Source organism: Wolffia australiana, chromosome 10 (assembly GCF_029677425.1).
Source record: "Wolffia australiana isolate 7733 chromosome 10, ASM2967742v1".
Classification (NCBI taxonomy): domain Eukaryota; kingdom Viridiplantae; phylum Streptophyta; class Magnoliopsida; order Alismatales; family Araceae; genus Wolffia; species Wolffia australiana.
The window spans coordinates 9,019,236-9,042,974 of record NC_135844.1 but is presented as its reverse complement, the minus strand read 5'-3'; the positions used below and the strand labels follow the sequence as shown (position 1 = coordinate 9,042,974).

At 34.9% G+C, this 23,739-nt stretch overlaps 1 protein-coding gene and 1 non-coding gene across 3 annotated transcripts; one reads left to right on the top strand and one right to left on the bottom strand.

Moving 5' to 3' along the window:
- The first annotated feature begins 8,524 nt into the window (after nucleotides 1-8,524).
- LOC144708978 (small nucleolar RNA R30/Z108) lies at nucleotides 8,525-8,622 on the top strand. Its single transcript, XR_013582925.1, has one exon. It is a non-coding gene; the product is annotated as a small nucleolar RNA R30/Z108 (small nucleolar RNA).
- A 6,731-nt stretch (nucleotides 8,623-15,353) lies between these two features.
- On the bottom strand, nucleotides 15,354-22,886 carry LOC144708796 (B3 domain-containing protein Os11g0197600-like). Of its 2 annotated transcripts, none has more exons than XM_078582231.1 (4): nucleotides 22,779-22,886; nucleotides 19,742-20,075; nucleotides 19,486-19,646; nucleotides 15,354-15,785 (listed from the first exon to the last, which is right to left on the bottom strand). In XM_078582231.1, the coding sequence occupies exons 1-4, from the start codon at nucleotides 22,836-22,838 to the stop codon at nucleotides 15,513-15,515; spliced, it is 828 nt and encodes a 275-aa protein (XP_078438357.1). In that variant the 5' UTR covers nucleotides 22,839-22,886; the 3' UTR covers nucleotides 15,354-15,512. The 2 variants fall into 2 exon arrangements, with proteins under 2 accessions (XP_078438357.1, XP_078438358.1); XM_078582232.1 differs by lacking the exon at nucleotides 22,779-22,886 and adding an exon at nucleotides 21,328-22,693.
- Between the last annotated feature and the right edge of the window lie 853 nt (nucleotides 22,887-23,739).

Genomic DNA, 23,739 nt, shown 5'->3' with positions numbered 1-23,739 from the left:
TCATTCATAGTTGATAGTAGATGACCCATGCAAGGCTTGGCTGATGAAGTGACAAAGGTTATAATATATTGGTTTTGTCACACAAGCTCCCCATGGGTCATTATGGACCATGAAGCCTTCAAGGAATTATGGCAGCATGTCACAGAAGTTCGAGAAGGGATCGGCATTGAAGGTGGCATGGGATAATGAAGGATGTGATTTGGGCGATGCTCGTAAATGTCTAGAGTTTTAAATTATTGCCAGGTGTGTGGACTATAGACAAATTATTTGGCATGATGGGCATAACTATCAATTGAGCTAACATGTTGTGGAAATATTGGGAACAAATGATGACTACCCAGAAGCTTTCTAGCAAGCACAATGGTGATAACATGGCAGAGTTTATGCTCAATATATATGACTTGTAGTAAACAATAAATGATGCAAATGGTTAACATATTAACATTCAGGAATGTATTCGATGTTATATTACACATTTTATGAATGTTCAAGACTGACATGATCATTAACTCATATTGATTCACTGCCTTTGATGAAGTCTTAGCCTTTTTAAAGAGCTTCATAATTCTATTCAATTGGCAGTATATTCCATGTTAATGCTTGGCCTTTCAGGTCAATTATACAAGGGATTAAAGGTGCTGGTATTAGCAGAATTATAAATGAAGATGAGCATGAAGAAATGAGATGTAATGACCAGGAGTCATGGTGTTGAAGCAACCATATCCACTAAAGTAGTCGGGGTTAGAACCCTTGGCCAGCAGCCTCAGCTAACAATGTACTAGGCCAGGACAACGTGCTTAGGGCCACGACGTAACATGGGCTAACAAGCCTTAAACTCTCGTTCTCTCCTCTCCCTTTCTCACTTTCTCACTCTCTCTCTTTCTCTTGTTTTGTCTCCTATCACTCTCTCACTCTAATGATCACACTCTTTATCACTCCTCTTCGCTCTCCTAGTATGACTCTCTTGCTTTTTTCTTCACTCTCTCGCGGTCCCTCTCACTATTATTTTTATTCAGGCCAAGAAACAAAACCTGCTTAGAATCAACAGACTTGGGTAAAGATGAGGTATTCTCATATTTTATGTAAATTTATGATATTTAATTGTGATTATGATTTACACTTCTTATCAGAGTTAAATGATTTATTGTATATAGGTGATTTGACTATGAAGGGCACCGAGCTTTGCAAAGGGAGAAAATCGACACCCATGTTGGAGTACTTTACAATAAATGCTAATGGTGATTATAAATGCAATATTTACAAAAGAATAAAGGTGATAGTGAAACGCAACAAAATTGGTAGCACAATGAAGTTATGGACCTCATTTTAAGCACATATATGCCATGGCCCAGAATTTTTGTAAATTCATGCCCCAAGAAAATGTAACTATTCAAACTGCGAAGACAATGCTGCATAGGAATAATTTAAAGAGGAAAAATTCAAGATGAAATAGTTGCTTCACCCTATTAAAAAAAGCATGTCACTTACAATGGACACTTGGACCACCATCAACTATGTTGCCATACTTGAGATTAGAGTGCATTAGATTGATAATTTTAGGCGGTGTGAACTATTCCTCTGTTCGACAAAAAAAATCAATTTCGTCAAGGTGTATACTAGGTAGAGCTATTACACCACGATGAAGGATTATAACCTCGCTCAAACGGTAACTAATTATTTATGAATTATTATGCGCAATTCCTTCCTAATTTATAATCTCTTTTTTTATAGGCATTTGCTACTACAACCGATAATGCTAGAAATAAAAAAATAATGTTTGACCCTTTGGAAGGATCTTTCAAGGATAGAGGCTCAAATTTCACCAACCAATGTCACTTCTGAAGAATGATGCATGTTCTTTACTTTGTTCCATGACGAGGCTTAAGGGAGCTAGGTAATCTAGTCTATCATAGATTTCATTTAATTGTTTTGTTAATAAATACTTGCTGCATAATTTTATGCATTTACAGGGTCTATTGATAACATGCATATTACGAGGTTATTTCTATGAAATTTATGTATTTTTGCATTGAACTAATTTGCACATGCATATTTTCAAGCTTAAAATGATTTAAATATTTTGAAATCATATTCTCAAAAAAATTAATATCTGATTCGAAATATATTTAATATGAATTTATTGACATGATATTCATGGAGATATAACTTTTTCTAAGTTGGATTATATATTTATTATATTTTCATGACTTAAGTTTTATTTTATAATGATTTATCTTAAAATTTCACCCTGCCAAGTGTTTCCATTCGATTTGATCAAATGATTAGGTGCTCTCATCATTGCAATAATGTATCATTATAGGATCGTGAATCACAATGGCATAATGCCCGATCATTCTTTCACAAGTTTTATTTTTGATTCAATTGGTTGATGTGGGCAATAGAAAAAGGAAGGATTTAAACCTCAATAATTGTGATTCAATGATTGAGAAAGAAGCGATAAAGAATCATATTGAAAAGTGAAAAGTTGTGGTGGTACACATGACGCACACGTGCACCATCGCATTTGGCTAAAAATGCAAACGATATTGATGCAACACGCATAAACATGTCGCCACATCATGCAACCATTGGATTCATTTGTCTTTTGTTACATAATGACACACGTCCATGTGTGATTTAATAAAATAAATGAGAAAAAAAATGCCACATGGATGCTAACGCACACTCGTAATAGATTAACACGACAATATTTACATGTTTACTTGTTTTAAATTGGTTATATGTGCGTGTTATCCAGCCTAAGATGATTGAATCCATTTTGAGAACAATATTTTGAATTTTGAGAATTTTCAGGGATTATTCTGATGTCAAATTCTGAAAGAAAGTTGTTTGAGTCATAATATGATTTTCCTGAATTTTAAACATTATATTCATGAATATACGGGTTTTCTAGGTCAATATACAAATACATAGTTATTTATATTTTTGCATTATGTTTAATTATATATAAATTATTAATGTGTTTACACGTTTTATTTCCGCTGCGCCATGTGTCGCCGTTCGATGAATAAAATGCGACAAATAGATCACTCTTATTAATGATTGGTGTCAACCATTCGATAAACCAAACCATTGTGGCATCGCATTTAGTCTCAGGCTTTTGATTAAAACTAATATGTCTTAGTCAATCATTCACAATTTTAGCATCATAAGTTATGATATCAGAGTGGCATTGCAATTTTAGTGATATTTAAAATTGAATAATATTAATTAATTATTATAAATGAATATAATTCCTAAAAAATATGAAATACATTGGTTCCTAGAAAAATAAAATATATTTGAATTTAAAGTCAGAAAATTCATAAAAATTCATAACAATTCGACTCAAAATTTTATTTTCTTTTCGAATATGATGTTGGAAAGATCTCTAAAAACACCATGAAATATTAAAAATTCAGAGTAACATTTCAAATATATTTAATCATGTAAGGCTCAATAACATGAATATACAATCCCTCTAGTGTGAATAAACATGTAATTTAAGTGATATTAACCTAATTAGTGTGTTGTACTTTGCAGTTGCAAGAGGTGTGAGTATTGGATTAAACATTTCATATACATGCATTATTGGTATGAGTGAATTGGATAATTTATGAAAGCTGGTGGTTATCGATTGTAGACCAGACATTTGTAAACATGTTATTGGATTAGTCGATGCAGTGAATTTTCTTTTTAGTATGACTTTATAACATCAAACACCTAAGCCAACACAAAATATAACTGATATATTTTTAGTTTAAATATGCATAATATAGATACAAGATAATTATGACATCAAATATGTCGCGATAAATGTGTTTTTATAATTTATATTAATATTTATATCAATAATAGGCACAAAAGTTATCAGTTATTCATTTTGAAAATGAAATTAACACTCAAGTTTTATAATTGGCCCTAAATACTGGGGTTTAACAATTTATGAACTAATCCCACTTGATTCCCTTGAATCAAGTGGTCTATTTTTCTCATGATTCTCTTGTAACTTTATTTATAACAAGACCCAGGTAATTGGAATATTAATGGTGGAGAAGAGAGGGACCTAAAGCACAATGAAACCCACCATGGAGCAGGCCCAATCTGTATCTTAAAAAGAGCTTAAACCCAGTCAAAGGAGAGGCCTATTTTTAAGGAGAATTTCAAGTGGGTGGTTGATTTTTCTACCCTAAAAAGGGGACACAAATTTGACTGGCCAAATCCCATGCTTACTTTCTAGGTTTCTCGCATTGAGAATCTAGGATACTTGTTTATAACCTTTTTCTCCCACATTGTAACTATCCATAAATTTCTTTCCCAAACTCTATTTTGGCGGCCTTTAGTGCATCAATATTTCATGGTTCCAATCTCTCCAAGTGTCAGGCTGAGTGAAGTAGGGAATCAGATCACAGATTTGGAGGAAACTGAAGATGAATACACCCTTGGCTCAAAAGGAAGTAACACCAAAGGCTCCTACCTTCCACGCCCAGGGCTTGTTTATTTCAATAAGTGGTAAAAATTCATCCTACACTCAAGTTATTGCATTTTACTAAAACAAAAAATTGAAGATCTCCCACGCATTTGTTGACAGTGCCACGAAGATGTGCTCATGTGGTCAAACCCTGATGCCATCTACCAAAAAAATTCTATTAGCTATTTTAAGTAGTTATTATTTGATTTCTTATTATTAAAATATTGAAACACAATTTCTCGAGAAATATCTTTGAAGTTGTTCTCCACATAATTAAGGTTTTCCTTCGCCACATTTGCTCAAAAAACAAGAAAACTATTGCTTGTCTTCGAGTTAGTTTTTGTTTTTATCTTAAATATATATATATATATAATCACATGGAAAAATATTTTCTAATTTTTTGTGGCTCTCTGTGCTTCTTAAGGAAACATAATAAATTTGTTGTTTAATCCAGGAAATAACGACGACATGTACTCTTTTATGGCGTATCAGATAAGAGGTGGATACATGTGTTTAATTATAGGATTGGGATGTCCCGAAGTTATTTAATATTTGAAACAAAATAAAAATTTGTGAGAATCTAAAGCATAATATCCCCCACAATTCCGAGCCACATAGTCTATGAAAAATAAACGTAACTAATATTTAAAGTACTAACCCATGGAAACCTCATATGTGGGTATTATCAATAAAAATATAGATACGAAGAAAAACATTTGTAAAGAATTCAAAAGATTTAACTTATTGTAAACTAATCTCATGTGCAAGTGAGTAAATCAACTTTAATGTCAGATTTCATGTTAATTCATCCTATTACCCGATGGGAACTGATAGTTATGTAATTTTATGTATTTAATTGATTTATAACGCTTATGCTAGACTAAATTTATTCTAGTTAAAGTAAGACAAAACTTGGAAAATATTACAATAGCTGCAGGAAGAATATTGGATGAGTCAACTCTGTTACAAGTCAATGAAATATAGCAATTAAACTGTAGCCATGCTACCATCTTATCATGTCCAGTAATATCACGATGAATTAAATATATTTTCCTTCGAAATCTGGTAAAGATATATTCTCATAGAAAGGTATATGCAATATGTAAGTTTATTTTTTCATGTCTATCACTTGACGCTGAACTAATGCGTAAAAAAATTAGCACTGCATTTTTCATATCCCGATCCTTTCCATCATGTGTGTTGAGATAACCTAGATTAGTATTTTATATTTTTGGACTTTGGTAAAGAATCCACTAAATACCAGTTGAATGAATCACTTGGGACTATTATGTCTCATTTTTTTTGAATCAGCTTGCTTCAGTTGTATGCTACTGTTTAGTATACATAATGTTAACTCAATAAATGATACTGGTGAGAGTTTGATTTTATTTGGGATACTTTTTTAGGTGTGGTGATCTCTTCCCCTATTGTTCCCATATACTATCAATTACTTGCTCGTTCACACGACACTCTAGACCTTGACGTGTACTCAAGCTCATAAATATTTCAGTTAGGACAGCCCAAAGAATACTTGTAACCTATAAAGATTCGTGATAAATTATACAAGTTTACCACTATCATTGGGTTTTCAAATATTACATGGAGTTTTGACCATGTAGCTCTTGAGCATAACTAATTGGATTTGAGTTATTTTTTAAAGTGTTATCTTTGGATTTATATGTATTTAAATTCATATATTCATATGTTTAAGTATATAATGTTATTATACTTTTAATTGATATAATGAAGACATTTTGGCTTTAAGAATGATTTTATTTGAGCTCTTATCCTTGGTTTAAAGCCTAGGTTTATTACAATCCTTGTTTTTTTAGACAAAAAATACAGTTGTCGTCTTATCCTAGCACCTGGTGACATTTGAAAGCGTGTGCAATACATTAGCTTTATGTCTCAGCATGAAGATTGATATCTAGATTTTCCCAAGTGATTTTCAGTTAAGAAGCAACGTTAGTTAAGTGCCAGGACTACTGAGATCTATGTTTTATGATATTATGTACAAGGAGACTGATACTGGCCCTTTTAAAAATATCCATAATTAGTTGGGTAGAAAGATATCTTGGACAAAAATGGAACTTTTAATTATTTTGACGAGTATAAGGCTAAAAGTTGTGTTATAAAATAAATAAGTGATAAATTAGATTCAGTTGCTTAAAATTTATTTAATACGTACATTCACACACTTTGAGATCCCAAACTAATACACAATATGTATGTTTATTATTTCGAGTTACAGAAACTTTTAGCTCTTCATATTGAGTTAAATGATCATTCTCAGTCTGGTGAATTGGTTTGACCAAAAGCAAAAAAGCAAGCGCTTATCTTACAGTAATCCAGTGGGGGTGTATCGACTTATTTTGTAATGTTATGAGTCTAGAAAAGGGCTTATCTGCATCATTAGCCAAGAGATAGGGTCCTTTCCATAATTAATCTAAGACACGATTCTATCAAAGGGAAAAAAGGGGAAAAAGCAAATCTATATTTCTTAGTTTTCATTGCATTTGAAAATATTTTCAAGTGTTATCAGTGATTGTATCTCCAACATGTTTATGCATTGTAAAAGAAACACTGGAATGTTGCCTTTTAACTTGATATTATTTTGAATCTTGCTATTGTGGTTATTTATTTCTTAAATACGGTTGTCTGCATCTAATTTCATTACTCATCCATTATATCACATTTTAGTATGGGAAAAAATTTAACTTTACTGTGACCTCATTTTCCTGCCCCTTTTGTACGTAAGAAACTAAAACATTAACCCAAAAATTTACCACATTCTTTCATTCTATTTGACCTGGCTCTCAGATAATTTGACTTTAATTTACAAAATGGTCAGCTTTCCATTTTTAATTCCCATGATTATTCTATTCAAGTCTGTTGAGGTATCATAGAGCATTCTAGAATTCACATCGTAAGTCTCCATGATTGAAATATCCATCTTGGATAATTCTTAGCATTATATTTCCATCACAACACATCATCCATCAGGAAAAAAAGTTGACATGAGTATAAGAATTCCAAGAAGGAAAAAAATGTTTTTTCTTGAATAGACATTGTTGAATGAACATACATTTGACTTGGCAAACAAGAATTGATTTCTGTACATTTAATCCTCACCATGCTCAGGCAACACCATTTAATCCTCTTCTCTATCCACATTAAATAAAAATAAAGTTCTTCCATGAAGGTTGTATTTTTACTAGTTCAATATAGTCAAGGTGACACAAATTAGAAACATATATGAGCATCAAAGCTCCTCTCTGCAGTGCTTCTATAAGATTTTTTTTCTACCATCAATTAAGAAGGTTTTGGATAAATTTCATTAGCCTTAGTTCAGCTGATCAATCATTAAATTATGCTACATGTGAAAAAAAAGGATACTTAATTACTCATCTATTACTCTCTCTCCTCCCATCTTGGCCTCTATAAATATGCCAAAGGTTTCGAACAAACCCTAACAATTGGCTTCGCCGCAGCTCTCGATTTCCTCTCTTGTCGGTGAACTCGACCTTGTTCATCTCTTCGATTGCGATTAAGTTGTAAAATTCAAGAGATTGAATCCCTTCCAAGTTTCTTCTAGGTTAATCTTCTTCGTTGACCTTCTTCTGTTATTGTTCTGCGTCGTCATTTTGTGAAATTCGGTCGAGAATGCAGTGAAGGTCTTGCTTTTGGGTGTTTCTTGTTCTGGGTTTGTTTGCATTGGATCGGATTGTTTTCCAAATTGCGACCTGTGATGATGAGTACGCGAAATGCTGAGATTCGATGATTATCTCTACGTCAATCACCATCTTTCGGCTGAGGTCTTCCACCTTTGAATACGCTTCCTGATCTCCTCTGTAGATGATGTTTTTTCGATTGAGTTTCTTCGGAGATTATGCAGTGAGGACTCCAAAAATATCAAGCTCAACAGACCGTATTGCAGGCTTCTTCGAAGTTTGCATGGCGATAATTCTTCGTTGCTGAGCATTTCTCCACATTTTTTTTTCTAATTTTCTGCCTTGATCTTTGTTCGTATCGATTCTTATCTATAATTTTTAATTGGATTGCGATGAGGATAATCAAGCTCCCTCTTCAGATTGCCTCTGAAGAAATCAGCCGGCAGAATCGAACCATAAACCAAAGCCACCACTGAGCAATCCCTAAGTTTCGATCATCATTTGTTTTTTTTTTCGGCAATGGAATCTGTGATAGTGCTAAACCATCTCTTTGTTCGAATTTATATCGAGTTTCTTCGATCCATGATAATACGGGTCTTGAGCAAGTCACTTGTTTATCATTTTTTATATTGTTTGTCACCGAAGAGTCAGCTGATTAATCTTCAACTAAGTTTGTTGTTTTGACTGGATGGAATAATCCTAAAGACAGCCGTGTCGAACAAAGACCAGAGAAATCGCCTAATTGAAGTAAATATGTGTGATTTAGATGAACTGATATAGGCTTATCGAATACAGTTAAATGAGGAAATAAAGAGATTCACTCTTGTAGAAAAAAATGGCAATGTGGAATATGAATGAAGAAATGATTTTATTGAAATTGTCAGTCTTGCTTTGCAAAAAATGGTTATTAGCTTTTCAAAAAATTATATCAGACACAAGCAACAGGGCATTTGATTATTAGCTTTTCAAAAAATGTCAAAATATTGAAAATACTGTGAATTTAGTGCTGCAACAGGGCATTCATTATTAGCTTTTCCAAAAATGTCAAAAAATTGAAAATAGAGTGATTTGTGTTTGCTCCTTTTTTGGTGCAGAGGAATTCTGTCCAAAATGGCGATCCCTAAAAGGAGATATGAGATATAAGGCGAAGAGGAACCCTAAGAAAATAGTCAATATACAAGATAGAGAGGGAGGACCAAGTAAGCAAAGCGGATAACCAATAGAAATAATCTTTTCCATATTAACAAATTGAGTGTGGGCTAATAGGTTTTATGATGTTGTAGACGTGTAATTGGAATGTGAATGCTATGGCCTATGGGTGAGGGAAACTAGACAGGGATATATTCCACTTTTCTTGTAAAATATATCAAATAAAAGCACACAAGAATAGTCCGATTTCACTGACTTTTTTAATGATTGCCATGGGAGAAAATAAGTTGGTTGCCGGAGAATATAATAGAAATGAAAAAGAAGGATTCATTCTTTGATTGGATTAGAACCTTTGAAATTTATGACAGCGGATTTTGGAAAATTAGAAGAATTGTATTCTTGTCATAGATGCTTCATCTCATACACGATGATTTATTAATTAAAAACACAAGTGCTCAGTTAAATCATTCCACACTTTAAATTAAAGAATAGTAAACTATGACCAAATTTTCTTAATGGTTTAATGTCCTCAAGAAGACTTAAAAATATACTTATATGACTGATTTCAGAGATAATGGAAGGAATGTATGAACCTGGAAAATGCGCTTTGGTTATGGTAAAAAATAATTACTAGCTAATGAATAAAATTTAACAATTTTAGTTACCATTCCCCAACTGATGTAATCATTTAAGGATCTCATCGTACCCAACTGGATCATTGTTATACTCCCCATTTATCCAGATCCTCATGCTCATGACCATCATGTTTATCTCTTCACTAATTGGGGAGAGAGAGAGAGAGAGAGAGAGAGAGAGAGAGAGAGAGAGAGGAAAGCGATAGCTTTCAATCCCGACACGTCGCGTAGTGGTTACGATGAATGAGGCGTGAGATAACAAGCTTTTAGGAGGGAAGAAAATGTTACCCAATTATTTCAGAACGCGAGGGGCAAATGAGCGGGTTAAGAAGTAAATGAAGATTCATCTAAATGTTATGAAGTAAACAAAGATGAAGATCAATGTAATTAAGTCAATGAAGGCGCGAGTTTACGAGCGAGGGTGGAGTCACGGATAAAGAAGATGAAGATCAATTCCTAAAAAAATAGGGATTGAAAGTACTTCTTGTGTATCCTCTCCAGATTTGGGAAGAGTAGTGTACCTGCCTTTTCTACCAAATCAAGGGTTTACCACTATAGACACTTGCTTTATGTCCCAATCAAGTTGTTACCCTGGTTGTATCCTTATCCTAACTCTAGAGGCAGGGATTTTTTCATTTTTTATATTTTGGAATGGAACATTGGAAATGTTTGGCCAAACAATGAATCCTGGTTCACTCGAGCATGGAGATACTGTCATGTTCCTCATTTGGAGCAGCCTCTTGTAGGAGTGCACAAATGTATGAGAAAACATCATCAAAATTTTTTTCCTAGACATACTTCTCTCCCTCTTGCACATACTAACATAATAAGGATATCATTGAGTGGTTAACAAAGTGCAGAGATTAACACTCACAGTCCGAGTAATGGTTCTGCAAGAAAGGTTGATGTTCAACGCTAAGAAACATTATTTTAAACTTTGCTTAAACTATATCACATTATCTGATTTTTTAAAATATAACATCATTAAATGGTTTAAAGGAAGTATTATAGTACCATAAATATAGACTTAGCCCTTACATCACACAATACCGTACAGTCTAAAATAATAAAGACCTTTAACTCGGGGGTTTCCCAAGTTAACATGTGGCTTCAACCCCAGAATTTTGAATTAAGGAGAAAATATCATGCATAATTGTGAAGTGGCTTCAATACCAGAATTGTTTGTTAGTAGTACCAATAACTTTTCTCAAATATTTTCTTATATTTGTGAGGATTTTGGATGCAAGGAATGACAACGAAAAAGGACATCCCTGTGAAGGATTTCAGAATATCAAACCATGCATTATCATGAAATGATATCCATAACTAGAGACCATAGATGATTCCTGATGGAAGGAATGTTGTTTTTTCTCTTGATGTCTTTCTTCATATACAACTCTTTATGTATATATTGGTCTACCTGTATATCTATATCTTTATATACCTATAATTTTATCCTTTTTATCTATCTATATCTAAAAATATAATTTATCCATTATTCTCTGTCTACATCTTTGATTGCACAATATGAGCTGACAGTTTAAATACCCTTGAAACTTTACTTATACCTTATGTGGGTCTGATGATAACATAGACAAAACGCTCAACACTGTGATGATCAGGTCTTTCATCATGAAAAATATCATTTAGATTAATTTTCAAAATAAAATATGATGTTTAAATCATCCAAAGAACACTTTAAATATTCATTGTTTAAATAGGTAGTACAGAGACTTGGAGATCAAATAGGTAAATAGATATATCTAAACATTTAAAACTTTGGTAATCGATCACTTTCATAATCAATTCACTTAGGAGAGACTGAAACAAAAGTTGTCTTGATTGAGACTCTTGAGAGCCTCTTCACTTTTAGAAGTTCCTTTCAGGATGCAATTTCGACTGTTCAACAAAATACTCCAGAATTCATCCATTGACACTTTTCTGTGTCCTTTTTGTAGATTATGGATCCAGTAGAATGCGTTTGACCAGACCTAAAGGGTCATTGTTTCTATTAAAAAATCATATATCTTTTCACATGATAGACCGGAGGACTTCTATGACCCAAGTAAGAAACATTAAGAATATATATTTTTATAAAAATGTATAAAACCAAATATTTTCATCCACTTTGATGGTGATCAATAATATCATGGAGAGTTTTTAGTTTTATGAGCTTATCATATTTATGTTTCCACTCAAGCATCACATCTCTTTGCAGATGATGGTGAAGAGGACTTCTATGACTCAAGTGTGGAAGAAACTAAATGTAGAAATCAAATGGTTTGTAAGAAGGATCTTAAAATTTTCATTCACTTTGAAGGTGATACATTATGTTATGGAAAATTTTAAAAGTTTTATGAACTTTTAATATCTATTCTTTGGAAAAGAAAATCTAGAGAACAAGGAAAAATACTTGGTTGGCCATCACATTTTTTAGGCGCACTAACAAGAAGTTTAATGACACTGTATTAAGATTTAACTGTTTACTAAAGATTTAAGTCACAATTCTTTGATTTTCATTATATTTATAATATTCAAAGTACTTATTGACTGTTTTTGACATTAAACCATTGTGCTTCTATGCCAGTTAGATTCCTTGCTTGTTGAGAGGATTCCATATGCCTTTAATATCTTCATTCAGATCTCCCATTTAAAGACTACCTCAGAAGTAACTTTTACCCATCCCATTTTACAAAAAAGTCGACCAATAAAGACGAAATAACTTCATAGAGAGAAAAATAACATTCACATCTACTCCTCCTAGTATTTCAATGTTGGAAGACAGTAATTAACTTATGCCATGTGTTTCGTGCTTCGAATCTGTTTCCATGTTGGGATTTCATTCATGTAACCTCCAAGAGTTCAAAAACATATATGTATATAAATGATGAAACAAATGATAAATGAGCAAGGAATTAAAAGAAATCTTGTTGAGCTTGTCAATGTTTCTTTGGCCAAGAAAAAAAAGCTACAAGATCAAGTCTATATCTCCGACTTGCATTTGTAAACTGAATAACTTTGTAAAAATCAGGTAGAAACCTCGTCGACTGATCACCTCAAGATGGGATTAGTGTCATTAAACTAAATATCCAAACATCTTCTGAATCATTCACAAGAAAAAGTTGAAGAGAGAGTAATAAACTTGAAGACCCTTATCAAATATCCTCGTTTTGATAACACACTATTTATTTTCCGAGTGCTGTGAATTGGATTGTTTATTTATATTTAATGATCACATATGCATGTTATACAATCTCAACATGGTCATATATAATTTCGGACTGGTATTATTAGTTCTATGATTTTTTGGTATTTTTATAAAATTTATGGCCTTCAACCCCCTAAAGAAATTAAATTTATGAATCATATTATATATAGGGGTCTATTTCAAAGTTTTTATGAACTAAAAAGGGGGTTTTATTGCAATTTAATGATGTCATACTAAGTGTCACAGCCCAGTCTATCAGATCACAGTTGATGATTGGCTGTGTCAGTCATTGCAAAAAGATACCATAATGGCATCACAATTCACGATTCCATAATGCGTAAATCATGGAATAATTTCCTTCTCTTAAGAGTAATCGGAGATGGACCTGAGGAGAAAAATTAGATTGAATCTTATTCTTCTAAAGAGATTAAAGTTAGATAAAATTGGAATCTTCTAACTACATTAAAATTATATTAAATTAGATCAAATGGAAGGGACTCCTATAATATGAATCAACTTGGGAGGATGCAACCTATAACGAGAAAACCTTCCCAGAATTTGAAGCATGAGGATTATTAATAAGCACTTATATAAGACTTATCAAAGGAAGTGTCTTAGGTGGTGGAGAAAGAGATAGAATATGGTGCTTAGAAGATGTAGGACATAAATAAATTGTGTGAGAGAAAGGTTTTACATGACTGCTGAAAAACTCAATCTAATATTAATCTACTAATAATTAAGATTAAGAAATTTTATTTCAGTAAATATTAATGAAACTCATCGATGAAATATATGACTAATCTATTAATAGATTAAATACTGATTTTTTTTTTCGTCACTAAAAGAAGGGGAAGCAGACTGCATAAATCATTTCTCGAATGCCAAAATAAATCTTTTAACATCTTGAATTATAAGTCCGTGCATAATCACTCTGGAATTTTGCAATTTTTACATCTAATTTGACCGTATAAAATATTATAAAAATAAAAATATCAAATCATTAATAGAAAGTATTTATCAAAGCAGAACTTCAGATAAGTCTAATGTGAATCAATGATGAATTAGATTTTTAACTAATATCAAAATTATGATTTGATAGCTACCTCTAGGATGTCAAACACAAATAAATTTAATTAAGTGAACTTTAATTGGAATATCTGATACTTGCATACCATCTTCCAATCAGACTGAAACGGCAGTTACATACTATGTTGGAGAACCTTGAGTGCCATATAGTCATAATCAGATGGACAATAATTAGTTGAGATGAGATGTCAACTAATGGGGATTAAAAATCAATATAATAGTAGGGCATAGAAAATTTCTTTTCTGTTCTATAAGCTGGGGCATAGAAAGTATTCACTTGGAGGGCTGGTCACTTGAAATTAAGACTAGGAAGATCCATGTTCTTACCTTAACGATGATCTATGAATTTTATCATGGAATAATATTAATATGATACATACATCTAGCTAATTAACTCCTTATCCAAACGTTCATCTCAGTTTTGTCATCATCTCATCTTAGTTGATTCCTGGATTTTTTTAAATTTCCTATTCTTCTAGGGCTATTAATTTGAATATTGATATCTGCATGAGTTTCATCTTTGAATAATTTTGATGGAATATGTGAACCATAGTCATTGAATTCAAAATATTTATGATATCACCAAGTTCTCAAGGTGCATTGCTACCTAGCCCTCACCTATCACTTAAAATCTTACCCCAAGATAATGCCATTCACTCGAAAAATATACCTAAAAATTAATCTAAATGTCTTGTTGGATCATAGTTCTACGATTTTTTTAATCAGCTTTTTAGTCTGAGATGATTGGACTCACATTTACCTAATGAACCAAACAAAATTAATATCCACTTACTTTTATTGCCAAAAAATGAAACATAGATTATAATTGATTGATGTCAAAGAAGTAACTAATATGAAGTGTAATCAATTACTCTACCCAGAAAACAGTCATCCTTTCTACAGTTTCATGGTGATTCAAGAGGCATTCCTCCCCAGATCACCATGTTTCCAAGCCATAATGGATACATAACTAGACTTCTTCAACTCAGGTTACATTTTTTTCCCGGATTTACTATGAATCACGAGATAAGAACCGTGTTGCATCACATTTGTGATCTTCATGAAATCATGTTAGTTGAGTTTACAATTGAATTTTCATCAAGAATTTCAATCACCTCACAGGGATGTAGTAGTTATTTACCATTCATAAACTTCATCTTTTTCCATAAACCATAAATCTACGCACAAGAATCCTTCGAAAGTATGATGGATTACTCCATGCCTATCATGGTATATACAGACTAACAAGGGGAAAAAATAAATCAGAGTAGTTTAAGGCAGACATAATTACCTTATGAGGATGATAATTCAAGGCACAGAAGAGGAGTTTCCTCAACCACTCTGTAGATATGCACTTTCACTTCAAGCTTGCCGACGAGTTCGAAGACGACAACGTCATCCTTCTCGAGGTTGTGTGCATCGGCAAAGAAACCCCAGCCAGCGCTGAACCCGCCGCCGCTCTTGCCGTAAACATACATGACATTCCATGACTTCCCAGTCGGATCGAGGAGCCGCATCTTTGATGTAGCCCTCGGCAGATGCTCCACCAGAGTGCTCGGTACAACCTGGAGAATGTTCTAGCCTCATGAGTTTCTCATTCAAGATTTTAAATCTCTGATAAAAATAAGAAAAAAAAAACCAGTGGATATTGTTAAGACTACAAGACTGTCACTCCTTACTTTAGTAAGAGTTTTTAAATAAAATTGTGATAGTTTATCTGCCTGTTTTTCAAAATCACCAACACAGGTGATGAGAAGAAATTCTCCTGCTGCCGGCAGCTGCTAAGAACGAACTATGGTTTAAAAAAAACAACATAATTCTTGGGTCAGGGTTGCCCAGTTTAAGTACTGGGTCTTCTTAGATTGGTTTGCCAACAACCAATCAGAAGTGAGTCACTCATTCTCCACGTGAGAGAATAAATGACCTACAAAATAACAAAACAACAAATAATGGGATGGGGTTCTCCAGGGGACAGGACGTAGCAGAATGAAACAGAGGTGAACCACTTATAGAACGTGGCTCACTTACAAATAAAAAATAAGAGAAAGTAAAGGTAAAGGGATCAAGATAACACTATTAAAGGCAGATAGATTGTTAATGAAAGTGAGCAATTCTGCTGATCTTCTAGGGTTTACTCCCTTGGTCCCGGGGCGATGGGTTCCTTTCGTCCCCCTTCCTCCACTCTCCATCGTTCACCAAAAGTTCACAGATATTGTTCTTGTGATCTCTTGCTACTTTGTACATGATTGAGACCTTGGGTGGGTCTTCAAAATATAGAGGGAGATGGAGAAATGAAAATGGTTTCAGGAGGATCTCTCAGCCAATTTAACGAACGATTAATTGATTGTCCTCGGGCAAGGGCTACAGATATTTAATGGGAACTACAGTACAGCAAATTATAAAAATTCACCCGGTAGGGGACGATATCACATTTTATTAGGTGAAGAGGGAATAACTATGACGGGTATTTATGAGTAAGGAACTGATAAATCTTCATGTTTTTCACGGGCCTAATTTGTGCGGAGTTGGGCCTGCAACACAGTTGGGCATTTTGTGATCTATTATTCTCTTTCTAAAGTAGCCATCTTCTCAAACAAAGACATAATACATGGATGATCTTAAGTGTATTTTTGAAATTAAAGGAGCCTAAGAATCTGAAATCCTTTTACTTGCACAATGCCAGAATTAAGGAAATAATAGGTGCAAGAGTTTTTTAGAACAAGAGAAAATAAACAAAGAAATGAACCTGCAACATTATTGTGCCATTTGTGACATCCTATTCTTTTTCTAAAGCAGATTTTTTTCAAATAAGGCACAACCAAAACATGGGTGATTGTGTGCAGAGAAAACTTACTTTTAAGTGTATTTCTGAAAATATAGGAATCAACCCGAGGCAATGTACAAGATTTTAAAGAAAAATAGAAAATAAACACAAAGAATGAACTCGCGGCACAATGGGGCTTCGGTAATCTTTTGTTCTCTCTACAAATTATCGTTTTCTAGGAAAAAGTCACCAAAGATATAGATAATTGCGTGCAGAGAAAGCCAATTATTAAGTGTATCTCTCAAATTTAAGGAACCGAAGAATCTGTCAGCTTCTCACTGGCACAATGACACAACTAAGGAAATAATTTGTGCAGATTCTTTGGAAAATAAGGCAAAACGAACATAACGTACCTCCTACCTATCTGGATCTTTTTGTGATATCCGATTATATTTATGATCAGAGATTTTGCGGAAAAGAAAGCTGAGATATTATTATAATAGTGTGCAAATCCATAATAAACGAATGTTCTAAACAAATTTATGAGTGCAAAGCAGATAAGTGATAAGATTCTCCCCAGAACCTATCATGAGAAGAAGAGAAGGAAGCATCGGTCATCATGTGTACCAGTCAAGGCACGTGCTGATTCAAACACTTTGATGGTGGGAGCATGAAGCCTATAAATAAAGGGGCAGCAGCTGGATCGAGGGGAGAGAAAAATCAGTTACAAGTAAAGGGGGAGATTCTCTCGATTCTAGTGGAGGGAGGAGTTACACATCCGTCTTGGAGAATAGCTAATCAAAGAAACTCTTGAGATAATTGATTCAAGATACTTGATCGGTATCACAAATCTAGAAACTACTACGAAGACGTATAAGAAAATGAACAGAGGAATCTGAGAATAAAACAATCCGAATCTTCATTTTCTCTTTATCTCTTTCAGACACACATGTTTTCAGAAAAAAGAAGAGAACAAATCGAGCAATTACCTTGCAGATTTCTAAGAAAATGTGCAGAGGAATCAGAGAGAAACTTATCTGGATACGTATTTTCTATCAATCTCTTTCTAAAGGACATAGTTTTAGGAAAAAAAAGGAATAGGTTGGACGATTTCTTTGGATATTTCTAAGAAAATAAATAGAGGGGCCACAGAATAAATCAATCAAGAACTTTCTTTTCCCTCAATTTTTTTTCGAAAGCACATCCTGATAAGGATCTTCAACTCCACCAATATCAGAGAATGAGGATGGCAGATCTGACGACAAAACCTTCAAGAAATATCCAACTAATACAAGGATAAAAAGAATTATAGAATGTCCGGGAAAAGATTATGAGTAGAGAAGAGAAATGTATAAGGAAGATGGGAGGAGCTAGGCTGAATCGGTTTCACTCATCCAGCAGGGAGCATCTCCCAATTGCTGGCCAATCACTCCGGCAACTCCAATTTCAAATGGAAGAAAATGCCAATCTTTTTTTCAACGCAAAGCCCGTTTTATTCATAATTTGTCATCCTGCCTTTTCTTTATTTGAAAACCCACATGTGCATCAGTGATGTGTGCATGCGGCATACTTCTTCTTCCCTCGCTGGTAAGTCCTTGGGAGGTTCTTATCACATAATGAACATAATGAACAGATACATAGGAGATTTCTGAGAAAATGAACGGAGACTAAACCAACCTGGATTTTTATGTTTTCCCAATCTCTTCCCAAGGCATATCTTCAAGAAATAAATGAAGGTATGGATGCTATTCATGTAAAATCCAGCTGATATGGCACCAGTATAGCAGAGCAAATTCAACAATTACTTGGTAATTTTCTAAGAAAATGAACAGAGGAATAAGAGGATTAATTACTATAGAAGATTTGTGAATCGATACGACTATTCCACACACTTACGTGCGACGGAAGAAATGGGCCAGGCCAACTCGCGCGCAGCCGCGCACGAGAAATGATTAGCAATGATGGTCGACATTATAAATATGAAGAGGGATCAACCAGGAAAGGGGGATGGATAACTGACTTTATTGGAGAGGAGCTCCTGGACATTCCTACGCTCCTGCTTGGCTGGCTTAGGGATTTCTCCCTTCCAGAGGATGACCGACTGATCTGGTTTGTCGTATTGAACTCTTCCGCATTTTACTCTTCATTCAAGAACTCCTTTCCTGACTACATTGATTCGAGTTGTTACCATTTGGAGTAATTTCTTGAACTCATAGTTCAAGATTTGCTCGATACCTTCTCACGTCCTTCATGAGCGTATCACTTACCAAGCTGGATCTTTGTTTTCTCTGAATCCTAATAAAGCACATACTCTCAGGAAAAACGAGAAGACAGTATTTTTTAAGGAAATTATAAATCATATATTTTTTCTAACAAAATCACCTGATTATAGATCTAAATTTATAAGCTTTTTGTAATATCTACAAGGATATGATGAAAAAAACAAGACAATTTGATCATCCTAGAATAAACCAAGGCGATTCAATGGAAGAGTACTCCACCATGTAGAAGCTGCAATACACGTTACACTCGGTCATCACAGCGATACCAAATGGATTATCCGAGCAAAAAGACAAAGCCAATTCCAAGGCTTGCGCCTTTTCCTCCTCTGTAGCCACCCTCCGAAGTGGGCTTCGAAATCCTAATCGCATCCTCGACGAGACTGTATAATGAACAACCAACAAAATCAAGAAAACTGAAGAAAATCAAAGAAAACAAAATCGTTTCTCCTTCCAATTGAGCAGTTCAAAACCTCACCATCATCGTCATCAGTTTTCAGAGGAGGTTCATCATCTGAAGGCTCTTCCTTGACTGTGCCGCATGAAGTTCTCCGAAATGCCTCATCTTTATCGCAGGTAGATTGATCGAAAACAAGAACAGTTAAGTCGGGGCTTCTGTCGAGACCAAAGACCAAGAAATCACCCGTCTTGAGGCCGGAATTGGCAACGAACCGTTCCCAACCTCCCTGGAAGAAGACACTGGTGCCTTCCTTCACTACCTCTACTCTCCACCTCTTCCCAGTCCGATCTTTCAGACAAACCCCGCCACGGATGCGGTACTTGATATGCTTGGAGAAGGCAGTAGGGATTTTCTACAAAATTTCATAAAAAATCAGTATCCAATAAAAAGGTTATACAAATAAATTTAGAGTGAAAATGATCGAGAGATTAAAATAAAGAGAGAAACTTAGAAAAAGCAAAATTCACTGTCCAGGAAGAACGAGATAGAGAGAGAGAGTATGATCGATAGATAGATTCATAGAGAGATAGATAGAGAAGGATCGATTGATGGAGAGAGGGATTAAGAGGGAGACAGAGATTAAAAAAAAGCAACTTCGCCATCCAGAGCGAACGATATAGAGCGAAAATTAGAGAAGATGCTAGATTAAGAAAATTCAGAAATCACGAATTTCACACAGAGAGAGATAATGAGAGATATAGAGAGATTATGATCGATAGATAGACTTATAGATTCATACAGAGATAGAGATTAACAGAGAGACAGATTATTAAAAAGCGAATTTTGTAAGAAAATCAGAGAGGATGCTAGATTGAGAAAATTCATAAATTACGAATTTCACCATAGAGGAAGAAAGATATAGAGAGAATATGACAATTATGTAGATAGATTGGGAGAGAGAGAGAATTTAAAAAAGCAAATTCACCATCCAAAGCGAACTATAGATTGAAATAGAGAGAGAATGATAGGTTGAGACAATTCAGAAATCTCGAAATCCATCATTCAGGAAGAACGATTAAGGTATGAACAAAGACACAGAGAGTATGTGACAGACAAAGAAATTCAGAAATCGCGAAATTCAGCATTCTGGTAGAACGCATGTAGAGTAAGTGAGATAGAGAGATAGACACATTACGAGTGAGAAAAATTCAAAAAAATCGAGAATTCACCATCCAGGGAGAACTACTTAGAGAGAGAGAGAATGTGATAGTAAAAAACAGGAAAAGATTAAAAAATAACGAAAATCATCATCCAGGAAGAAAGATTTCTATATATAAAGAGAACGACAGAGAGATAGATATGAAGAGAGAGAAACAAAAAACGCTAGTTCGCCATCCAAGAAGAACGATTTTGAGAGAGAAATAGATAGAGAGTGATAGAAAGAAAGGTAAAGATTAAAAAAATAGGGAAAATCACTGTTCCCTGAGAACGATGCATACAAAAGAGAGATTCAAAAATCTCAAATTCATCATCCAATAAAAATAATATTGACAGAGAAAGAGATCCATAGTGTGATTGAAAAGAGAGAGAGATTCAGAAATAAAGATTTGTAGAGAGGAATGAAGGAGAGAGATATAGAAATAGATTCAAAATTGAGAATTCACCATCCATGAAGAACGACTTCGCCTGAGATATGACAGAGATGGAGAGCATGGTAAAGAAATCGAGAGATATTCCGAAGTAGCGAATCCACTTCAGGTAGAAACCATATGAAAAGAGATATAGATAGAGCATGAGAGAGAGAGATTCAGAAATAGATAATCTACCCCAGGAAGAATGAGAGAGATATAATGAAAGATAAATAGTGAGATAGATACATTGTGTGAGAGAGAATGAGATAGAGATAGAGCGAGAGATATGAAATGAGAGAGATACATGGTGAGAGAGAGATAGAGCGAGAGATATGATATGAGAGAGATACATGGTGAGAGAGAGATAGAGAGAGTGAGAGAAATACATATAGAGATAGAGAGATAGAGAAAGAGAGAAATATTGATAGAGCGAGACAGAGAGAGAATGACAGATAGAGAGACAAAGAGAGAAATATAGATAGAGATAGAGAGAGAAAGATAGATAGATAGATAGATAGTGATAGAGAGAGATAGAGGAAGAGAGAGAGATAGAGGAAGAGAGAGAGAAATAGGGATAAAGATAGTGAAAAGACAGAATTTAGGATAGAGATAGAGAGAGGAAGAGAGAGAAACAGGGATAGACAGATAGAGAGAGAAATAGAGAAATAGGGATAGAGATAGAGAGAGAGACAGAGAAAGAGAGAAATAAGGATAGAGAGGGATAGAGATATAGAGAGACAGAAAGAGATATAGATAGTGAGATACAGATGGAAAGAGAGATAGAGAGAGAAAAGAGACAGAGATATAGGTCGTGAGGTACAGATGGAAAGAGAGATAGAGAGACAGAGAGATATAGATAGAGATAGAGGGAGAGATAGATAGATAGGGGCAGAGAAAGCGATAGAATGAGAGATATAGACAGAGAGGAGAGAAAGAGCGACAGAGACATAGAAAGAGAAAGAGAAAGATCGATAAAATGAGAAAGAGAGATCGATAGAAAGAGAAAGAGAGAGATCGATAGAAAGAGAAAGAGAGAGATCGATAGAAAGAGGAATAGAGAGATCGAGAGAGAAAGGAGAGAGAGAGATAAAAAGATAACGAGAGATAGAGAGAGAAAGAGAGATAGAGCAAGAAAGAGTGCGATATATATCGAGACTCGAGAGAGAGATAGAGCAAGAAAGAGTGAGAGATATATATAGAGAAAGAGATAGAGCGAGATACAGTGAAATATATATATATAGAGAGAGATAGGGTGAGAGCTAGAGAGAGATAGAGAGAGAGAGAACAGACCAGAGAGAGAGATAGGGTGAGAGCTAGAGAGAGATAAAGAGAGAGAACAGACCAGAGAGAGAGATAGATAGAGAGAGAGAGAACAGACCAGAGAGAGAGATAGGGTGAGAGATAGAGAGAGAGAGAGAACAGACCAGAGAGAGAGAGAGAGAGAGAGAGAGAGAGAGAGAGAGAGAGAGAGAGAGAGAACAGACCAGTCGCTTGGAGCTCCGAGAGGCGAAGAAAACCTTAAAGAAGTGGGGACGCCACCCCATTCCTGCCCTTCCCCCTACTGGAATGCTTCTCCAGCCAAGGTATTTATATATATGTGCATCCTGGTTCCTTGATCTACATTTAATGCAACTACTAACCTTTTTTTATTGGGTTAATAGCACGAAATTTCCCAAATTTTTTCAAAAATCTGAGATATAACTTAAACTTTTTTTTGGCACGGTGATGACGTGGAATCCCTCGTGGGTGCCAGGTGGATTTCCGGCCAGATTTTGACCTGGCGGAATCTACCTGGCAGCCACGATGGATTCCACGTCATAACGGGGATTCCACCTGCCAGGTGTTTTCCGATAAGAGAGAGAGGGAAGGCATTCTAGAGAGAGAGGAGAGAGGCATTCTAGAGAGAGAAAGAGAGGCATTCTATAGAGAGAGGCATTCTAGAGAGAGAGAAAGGGAGAGAGAGGCATTCTAGAGAGAGAAAGATAGGCATTCTAGAGAGAGAAAGAGAGGCGTTCTAGAGAGAGAGAAAGGGAGAGAGTGGCCTTGTTCCTTGACTACGACGGCACGTTCTCGCCCATCGTCGACGACGCCAACCGCGCCTTCATGTCCGATTCTGTGAGTTTTTTATCATTTCCCTGCTCGTTCCCTTCTTCTCTTCTCTCTCTCTCTATAATGCCTCTCTCTCCCTTTCTCTCTCTCTATAGAATGCCTCTCTCTCCCTTTCTCTCTCTCTCTAGAACGCCTCTCTCTCCCTTTCTCTCTCTTTCTAGAACATCTCTCTCTAGAACGCCTCTCTCTCCTTCTCTCTCTCTAGAATGCCTCTTTCTCTCTTATCGGAAAACACCTGGCAGGTGGAATCCCCATTATGACGTGGAATCCATCGTGGCTGCCGGGTGGATCCCCCCAGGTCAAAATCTGGCCGGAAATCCACCTGGCACCCACGAT

Coding starts and splice junctions, on each gene's coding strand:
- LOC144708796 (XM_078582231.1), bottom strand. CDS start 22,838: ATGGGGTGGCGTCCCCACTTCTTTAAGGTTTTCTTCGCCTCTCGGAGC. Junction 20,076..22,778: donor CTCGGAGCTCCAAGCGACTG/GTCTGTTCTCTC, acceptor GAAATTTTGTAG/AAAATCCCTACTGCCTTCTC. Junction 15,786..19,485: donor TGTATTGCAGCTTCTACATG/GTGGAGTACTCT, acceptor AACATTCTCCAG/GTTGTACCGAGCACTCTGGT.